At 51.8% G+C, this 7852-nt stretch overlaps 4 protein-coding genes across 5 annotated transcripts in view; 1 reads left to right on the top strand and 3 right to left on the bottom strand.

Annotated features, from left to right (window-relative positions):
• The window catches only part of LOC9642659 (WD repeat-containing protein LWD1), a 1595-nt gene extending 1478 nt beyond the window's left edge, over window positions 1-117 (bottom strand). For both annotated transcript variants that reach the window (XR_002991745.1, XM_024669555.1), the window contains exon 1: window positions 1-117. The gene's annotated coding sequence lies outside the window, so the exon portion shown is untranslated.
• Window positions 118-2544: 2427 nt separating this feature from the next.
• On the bottom strand, window positions 2545-4836 carry LOC9632733 (pentatricopeptide repeat-containing protein At4g02750). Its single transcript, XM_024681141.1, has one exon. It carries the CDS (start codon window positions 4834-4836, stop codon window positions 2545-2547), a length of 2292 nt encoding a protein of 763 aa, XP_024536909.1.
• On the bottom strand, window positions 4813-5360 carry LOC9632732 (ubiquitin-related modifier 1 homolog 2). Its single transcript, XM_002960512.2, has 4 exons — window positions 5297-5360; window positions 5183-5246; window positions 5050-5132; window positions 4813-4994 (listed from the first exon to the last, which is right to left on the bottom strand). The coding sequence occupies exons 1-4, from the start codon at window positions 5317-5319 to the stop codon at window positions 4877-4879; spliced, it is 288 nt and encodes a 95-aa protein (XP_002960558.2). The 5' UTR covers window positions 5320-5360; the 3' UTR covers window positions 4813-4876.
• A 310-nt stretch (window positions 5361-5670) lies between these two features.
• Window positions 5671-7203, top strand: LOC9642658. The gene is made up of 3 exons (XM_024677299.1): window positions 5671-6057; window positions 6118-6655; window positions 6726-7203. Exons 1-3 carry the CDS (start codon window positions 5909-5911, stop codon window positions 6738-6740), a joined length of 702 nt encoding a protein of 233 aa, XP_024533067.1. The 5' UTR covers window positions 5671-5908; the 3' UTR covers window positions 6741-7203.
• The last annotated feature ends 649 nt before the right edge of the window (window positions 7204-7852 follow it).

The following is a 7852-nucleotide window of genomic DNA, read 5'->3' as shown; positions in this document are numbered from 1 at the left end:
GGACGATGGAATCGCGCTGGAAGTACCTGATGGATCAGCCGCGCATCGCTCCCTCGCATTTCCTGTCGCCTAGGGCGGCGTGGCGGAGCTGGACCAGGTCCACAATGCCCGGAGCAATGGGAGTTGACCACGTGGTGGCTAGAGGAGCCGTCGCGGGCTCGATTCCCCTCCCCAGCACCTTCGAGAGTTTAGGGTTCTTCCACCGCGAGGGAAAGAGGAATTCGATTTCTCGGCCTCACAGCCACGAATGGCCGGGCAGCCGGGTGCTGATTCTACACAGCACACGAAAGGGGCGGGGGATCCGGCATTTCTTGAGCTTGCGCAGCTCCATCTCGCGGTCTTCCTTGAGCACGATCTCTTCCATGGTGTAGCGCGCAAATCTCCGCAATCCCGCCGCTCGCCGCAGCAGGAATCCGGCTATGTTAGTGGCGCAGAGCATCGGCGCGTAGGATTCGTGATCCTTGAGCGGCACGAAGCTGAGGTAGGTCTTGTATGCCACGACTTCGTCGTCGATCTTGATCGGCAGGGACGGGCCCTGCTGCTTCCAGCGGCATCCATCCAGTGTCGTTCTCGATCGCGCCGGCCGTGAGGAGTACTTCGTCCTAGCGAAGAGATATCGCGTTCCTCCTGGAAACAAGGCACAGTAAGATCGATCAAAACTATCTCAAAGAAGAAATTTTCTAGAACTCGCCTGGAGAATTTCGCAGTAGGAAAGCGGGATGCGTCGCGTAGATATCGGCCTCCTCGATTTGGAAGCCCCGGACAGCCTCTGGTAACTCCATTCTTGCGTTTCTCAGTCGTAGAGCATCCACGAGAGCGGCATCGTTCGAGTGGGCTTTTCTGACTCTCTTGCAAATGCTGTTCTCAGTTTCTTCGCAGCTCCTCTTCCCGATATACTCTCGGAGGCCTGGAAGCCTGTCCTCGTTCTCGTCCTTCTCTGTCTGCTCCAATAATTCAAGGTAAGCTTCGATTTTTTTCTTTCTTTCCCAGCAAACTAACTATACGCTGCTCACCTTGACCTCTGCCAGAGCATCGACGTCGATGACCTGGTTGTTCTTGAGCGCACGCTTAAGCCCGGCCTGGAATTCCCACTTCCTAGCACGAGATGAGCAAAGAATATGCTGAGCAAGCGCGAGAGCAGCTAGATGGAAGGACTTTCACGTACCTCTTGAGCTGCTCGTCGTCTGCCACCACCGGATCATCGTCTTGCACCACCGGATCATCGCCTTGCCGGGACTCTGTCCTCCCAGGCTCCGCCTTCACTGGCTCTGGCTCAACCTTCTGCGGAGGCTGCTGCTCCTCCTCTTTGAGCAGTTCCTTCCAGCATTCGTGCCCGATCACTGCGTCACCGTCCGTGGAAGCGATGGAATCGCCCGTGAAGCTGGAGTAGCAGACGGTGGCGAGCTCAGTAGCAGCAGAATCAAGAAACGAGCAGAAATCCGCCGAGCACGACGCAGTAGCAGCCAGTAACTGGTCGACGAGGAAGAACTCGCTGGAGCAGTCAAAATCGACTTCCTGGGCCTGGGGCTCCTCAAGAACACCAAGAACAGATGCTGGGAAGTGAGCGAAGCCAGGGGAAGGAGGAGGAGAAACAAGAGGAGGAGGAGAACAAGAACAGCAACAGAAAATCTTCGACGATTCGCCATGGACGACAGCTTGGAGCGAGTAAGAACAGGCGCAAGCCTCCATTGCTCGCTCGACGAGGAGCTGGAAGAAGAGAGACAAGAACAAGACGAGCGAGAGCAAAGCCAACACTGGAGGTAACTTAAGCGGAGACAAAGTTCGTTCTCGTTTCTTATATACCGCCAAACTGACTGCTCTTTGCCTGGACAGCGACACCGATTTGCTATCATCAACCGGATTTCCAAATGCAACGGACTGGGAAGAAGCTCTCTCTCTCCAGGTAAGAACAAACAAGCTTTCTTTCAAACAAAGGTGGCGCTTATCATTGCCGTACTAATCGCTGGTGTGTACGTGTACTCGCTCACTCGTCACCCATTCGAAATGGAACCATCTCTCGGCTGTGCTACGAATATCTTCCTTTCTTTTTACAGTGACTCGCTCGTCCTTTTAACCGTAGGGGGGAGGTTCTCTGCTAGTGTACACTGTATCTCGATCACTTGGATCCAGGGATCCGGCGGTGGATACTTGGTAAGAGTAACTTGGTAACTTTTGGATACGCGTTGTCAGCTAAAACTTAGTTGTGCTTTCCAATCCATAGGTGGAAGCTGGCTAAATCTATCCAAGTCCGTTAGAGCTGGAAGAAAAACGAATTGATGGTTCTTTCTTCCACGATCATACCTCATTGTGTTCCACTAAGTTCACAATTTTAAATTCAGACATGATGATATAAAAGTATTACATTTAACAATATACTTTATCATTAGCAATTTCCAAGCTGGCTAGATCTATCCACGTTTTATATCATTCTTGGCTAAAACTGAGTGGAAGCTCGCTAGATCTATCCACGTTTGTTATCATTCTTCATAGTTAATTATGATCTTTAATTTTTTTAAAACCCGACTTAAACCCTTCTTTAATGGATCATCCGTCCGAGCTGAGCACATTGGAGAGGAGCACGTAAGGCGAGTGGGCGCAGGGGCTGAGCCGCGCGATCTCCTCGGCGGCACGCTCCGCGCGGCGCACGTCACCGGATATCCCCGCCACGCCGAGCAGCACGGACCACGTCGAGACCTGGGGGCACAGCGGCATGGAGTCGACGAGCTCCTCGGCGTCCGCCAGGCGCCGCGACCGCCCCAACAGGTTGACGACGCAGCTGTAGTGCTCTACCGCGGGCGTCACGCCGTACGACTCGGAGATGGCCCAAAAGTACCGCCGCCCCTCCTCGAGCATGCCCGCGTGGCCGCAGCCCGTCAGCACAGCCGAGAATGCCGTACCGTCCGGACGGTGGCCGTCGAGCACCATGAGCCGGAAGAGCCGTACGGCGTCTCGCCCCATGTTGTTGTAGGCGCACGAGGCGAGTACGGCGGCCCAGGACGCTGGGTTTTTAACGGTCATTCGGCTGAAGAGGTCTAGGGCATCCGCCACAAAGCCGTTGGAGGCGTATGCCCGCAAGAGGCAGTTCCAGGCAAAGACATCGTGCTCGGGCATTCCATCGAATGCCGCCTTCGCGGAGGCGAGGTCGCGGTTTCTCACCAAGGCGACGACGATCGCCGCCCATGACGCAATGCCCAGCTGGGGCATCTTGGCGAAGATCGCCCGCGCGTCCTCGATCTCCCCAGCCTGAGCATACGCCGCGAGAACAGCGTTCCAGCTTACGTCGTTTCGCTGCTTCATAGCGTGGAAGACCGCCATGGCCTTGTCGAGCTCGGTGGCCTGGGCATGCCCGGCGAGGAGCGACGTCCAGGAGAGAACGCTTGATCTGGGGATCTTGACCAGGGTCTCGCTCGCCAGAGAGATCTCTCCTCCCTGGGCGAAGGCTGCGATCATCGTGTCCCAGGAGCTGGAGCCCCTGCGCGGCATAGAATCGAAGATCGCCTTGCCCGTCTGGAGATCCCCATTGGAGACGTAAGCCCAGATCATCGCGTTCCAGGCCACAGTGTCCTTCTCCGGGATGGCGGCGAAGATCGCCTCCGACGAGTGGAGATCGCCCGCGTCGCCATGCGCAGCCGCAACCGCCGTGCACGAGCAGACGTTGTGCTGCGGCATTTGCCAAAAGACGCTAGTTCCATTCTCGAGCTCGTCGTTTTGCAGGAAAGCCGCAACCATGGCATTCCAAGACGTAATGTCGCGGCAATGGATGGCATCGAAAACCTTCCTCGCGTCCCGGACTCTTCCCGCACCGGAATACGCCGTCATCAGAGTCGTCATTACCAGGACATTCCAATCCGGAATCCGGGACATTGAATCGACGGCATCGGCAAGCTTTCCTGTCGATGCGAGGACTGTGATGAGGTTCGTCCACATTCCTTCGTCGCGCAATGGAGCGGTGTCAAATAGTTTTTTCACTGCAAGAACATCCCCTTGTTGGGCATTTGCTGTGGTGAGAATGCTCCAGGTAATTGAGTTCCAATGTGGCATCTTTCTAAATACCAAGTCCCCATGATCCATGTTTTCGTTAAGGGCGTAGGCCTGAACAAGCGCTGTCCAGGAAATCACATCTCGAAAACTCGAACGATCAAAGATACACTTCGCACGTTCGAGATACCCGGCTGTGGCATTTGCTGTAAGAACAGTGTTTGTCGAGATGGCATCCCACATTGGCATCAGCGCTGAAAAAGCGTTAACGTTCAAGACCTGAGAAGACTCACTGTAAGCTGCGAGGATTGCGTTCCACGACGCAATGTCTCTGTAAGACATTCGCGCAAAGATTTCAACGGCGTCGAAAATATGCCCATATTGGGCATAAGCTGCAATGGCAGGATTACACGCGACGACGTCCCACTGAGGCATCGAGAGAAAAACTCGGATGGCCTCTTCGGGACAATTGTACTGCGAAAATCCTGACAAGAGCGACGTCCACGACACAACATCCCTCCGCGGCATGACGTCGAAGAGGCGCGCGGCGTGATCGAGATGCCCATTTCGGGCATACGCTGCCGTGATGATGTTCCACGAGTGAATTCCCGGTTGGGCGATCGCGTCGAACACCAATTTGGCCTCCGCGACGCAGCCGAATCTGCCATACTTGTCGATGAGGAGATTCGCGACGAGATTGCAGGAGTTGTGCTCGAGTTGAGAGTGGACGCGCAGGAGATCCTGGACCGTGGCGCACGACTTGATGATCTGGGCGTAGTGCGAGTAGGATTGCCGCGTCGAGGAGTGGACGAATCGTTCTACGTGGTGAGGAGAGATGGAGAACTTTGCATGGCCCATTCACCCATGTTAAGATCAGGGAAAACAAAGGAGGAGTTTTCTAGCCTCCGTGGAGCGTCGAGATGAACACTACACTGTCTTTGTCCTTGATGGGCGCTTCCAAATGCCCCATGAGCTCCCAGTCGTAGTCATTGATCAAAACGAGAACTCCGGGCCTCCTGGAGAAATGCAACCGTGAGAATCCAAGCGAGAGTTTAGCAGTGAGAAACTCACACGGATTTGCCTTTGAGGAACATCTCTTGTCTCTCCTTGAGCAGATTTTCTCGAATCCAAACCAGGAGCTTCTCGACTGTGATCTACAAAGGAAGAACTTGGTGGCCAAAGACTCAAAAGTTTCGATTCCTACCTCGTTCGAATCCAATTCCACTTCGTGGCACTTGACAGATCCAAACAGTAGCTCCAATCCTCCCCTGGAATGCGCCCACTTTGACAACCCCGCACAACACAAAACCGCGCTTACTTGAATTCCAAGTTGAGCCTCATTGCCAAGAGCCCTAGACCGCGAACGGTCACGATCAACGGAATCCAATAAAGCGAATCAGCGAATGTTCGTTTCGCGAACCGGGCCCGTACGCCACGTAGCACGTATTGGTCATTGCCACCTGTCATTTTTCTAGTGGATGTGATGACGCCACTTGGCCATCAACCGACATTTTGAGCTTTTGGGCCTTAAATGTACGGGCGGTCACAAATTGGACACCGTATAGCACGTCAATGACGTGCCGGCTTTTATCTCACTGCGACCTTCTAGAAATTTCCAACCCGTCAGTCTGGGAGACGAATATTCGATAATACGGCGTATGAGTGTGAGCTACGAACGATTGAATATATAAAGGCGGCTTGTTTTGTTTTTGTGCTGATCTTGTTCTCTCGTGTGTTAGTGACTCGCATTTTTTGTTCTTGGCGATCTCTCAGGAATCGAGCGTCTTTTTCCAGGGAATCGACGCGATAGGGATCGGATTCCCACGCGCACAAGCCGCGGCGGGGTTTGGGATCTAGAGGCGTGTGATTTGGCCGCGGGATTTTGGAGCGAGGGTTTCGTAGGTGGAATCCCTCGGATCGAGGGAGCGCAATGGAGCGGCCGCAGCAGCGGCAGCATCAGCAGCACCAGGCGGCCAGGCATTGTCGGCCTAGCGGCAAGGAGTGCAGTATGTGCGGCGATGTTGGATTCCAGAAGGAGCTCTTCCGCTGTTCGTCGTGCCGGCAGCGCTACCAGCACAGGTAAATCCATCGCTAGAAGGAAATTTCGAGAGATTACGGTTTGGTTTCTTGTTCTTCCAGGTACTGCAGTAGCTTGTACCCCAAGTTGCCGCCGGATTCCAGCCAGATGATGTGCGACTGGTGTGTATCGAAGCAGCCGAGGAGAGATAGAGATGGGCACCAGCAGGAACAGGCGGTTGATGGATTCAAGGCGCCCGGCAGTGTGACCGCCACACGGTCGAGCGTCCAGAGCCCGCTGGATTGCCTACTGCAGGCCGCGGAGAACCTAGAGAAGTTTAGTGTGAAGAAGCAGGCCAGGAAGGAAGGATCGCCGTGTAGCGAGGCAAATGTAGTGATTCCCCCAGGTAGAGAGATCAAGCCCAAGCCGCTGGTCCACAAGAGGAAGAGGTGCTCAGATCTGGACATGTCCAAGCAGGATCATCACCAGGAACAGCAGGAGCTTCTCAAGAGCCATCACCACCACAAGCTAAAATCGCCCACTTGCAACGCAGCTACCCCAGGTCACTCGAAGCCACCGATGAGCCCGGGTTATAGCCACGGTTTCCAGTTCTCTCCATCCAAAGCCGGTGTTGGGAGACGGTACAGGCTCTTGTCGGAGGTACTTTGTTGAGTGATCGTGATCTTTGAGTTGGGTTGCCTCAAACAGGCAAAAACTTTGGCCTTGCTAGATCGACCGGGGTTGACCGCTTGATCGAATCGGTGATCCGCTCAGCAGCTAACTTGGATCCATGATTCATCCTTCCGTGGCGGTGTCGCTACCAGGTTTGGTGATTTCCTGGAGACTTTGTGGTGACAAAACAGGCTTTCCTGGGCTACTCCAAGTCTACTAGGCAGATAGCAGCTTTGGGGTGATGATGCTGGAAAAATTTTGGGTAACCTGGGGAGGGGCTGGAAGAACTTCTCAGTGGAATACACACAGCTTTGGTTTTGGGCTTTGTTTAGTCGGTGCTAGCTAGCGTAGGACAACGAGGAACGGTCGATGTGGACTCTAATCTAACGGGGAGTGGTAGTCTGTTCCTTGTCTGACTGGCTGTTCATCACATCTTTGTAAATTCGATGCTAACTTTCCTCCTTATAAACAAGTGATGTAAATGTTCCATAAAGAATATGAGGAGCGAACACAAATAATTCTGCTAGATCTGGGTATAAAATGGGATTTTGTTAGCTGGCTGGAAGATCTCTCTGAGCGAACACGGGCTGCTTGGCCGCGAGTTATGAAAGTAAAGGAAGCCCCAGGATGGCATGAAGGCCTGACGAAGATCCACCTCTTTCTGCTAAGATTGTTCTTTAAATTTATGATTTAGGGTTAGTCAAGAATATTTAAAATATTCTTAATCCAACGGTTGTGATTTATGCTCTTAAACACTTCTCTTATAATCAATATTTATTATTAATAATCTTGTTTACCACTAATGCTATAGCAAGAAAATTTTACAATCCATTTAGAGATGATTTAAGCTGGTAATGTATGAAGACCACCAGTTCAATTCAAAACCAAAATTTAGTGCAAGAAACTAAAAATAAAAAAATTGCTGTGCATTTTTTGTTTATTTAATAGTAGTGTTATTCCTATTTATTAATCCAATTGATCAAATATAATTTTATAAATGGTTATAATTTATAAACATAATATTAAGCTTAACCATTAGATGGTAGAATATACTAGAATGTACTAGAAAGTGTTTAGGAAATTTTATACATTATAAATATGTTTATAAATTATAAATATAAAATTATTCTAGATGAATATAACCATTAGATTGTAAAATCATAAAATATTCAAACATATTCTAGG

This window comes from Selaginella moellendorffii, unplaced genomic scaffold (assembly GCF_000143415.4).
Source record: "Selaginella moellendorffii unplaced genomic scaffold, v1.0 SELMOscaffold_0, whole genome shotgun sequence".
In the NCBI taxonomy this organism is placed as follows: Eukaryota; Viridiplantae; Streptophyta; class Lycopodiopsida; order Selaginellales; family Selaginellaceae; genus Selaginella; species Selaginella moellendorffii.
This window is presented reverse-complemented; position numbering and strand designations above follow the sequence as displayed.

Coding starts and splice junctions, on each gene's coding strand:
- LOC9642658 (XM_024677299.1), top strand. CDS start 5,909: ATGGAGCGGCCGCAGCAGCGGCAGCATCAGCAGCACCAGGCGGCCAGG. Junction 6,058..6,117: donor CGGCAGCGCTACCAGCACAG/GTAAATCCATCG, acceptor TTGTTCTTCCAG/GTACTGCAGTAGCTTGTACC.
- LOC9632733 (XM_024681141.1), bottom strand. CDS start 4,836: ATGGGCCATGCAAAGTTCTCCATCTCTCCTCACCACGTAGAACGATTC.
- LOC9632732 (XM_002960512.2), bottom strand. CDS start 5,319: ATGAGGCTCAACTTGGAATTCAA. Junction 5,247..5,296: donor AGGCTCAACTTGGAATTCAA/GTAAGCGCGGTT, acceptor GGCGCATTCCAG/GGGAGGATTGGAGCTACTGT. Junction 4,995..5,049: donor TTCCTCAAAGGCAAATCCGT/GTGAGTTTCTCA, acceptor GCATTTCTCCAG/GAGGCCCGGAGTTCTCGTTT.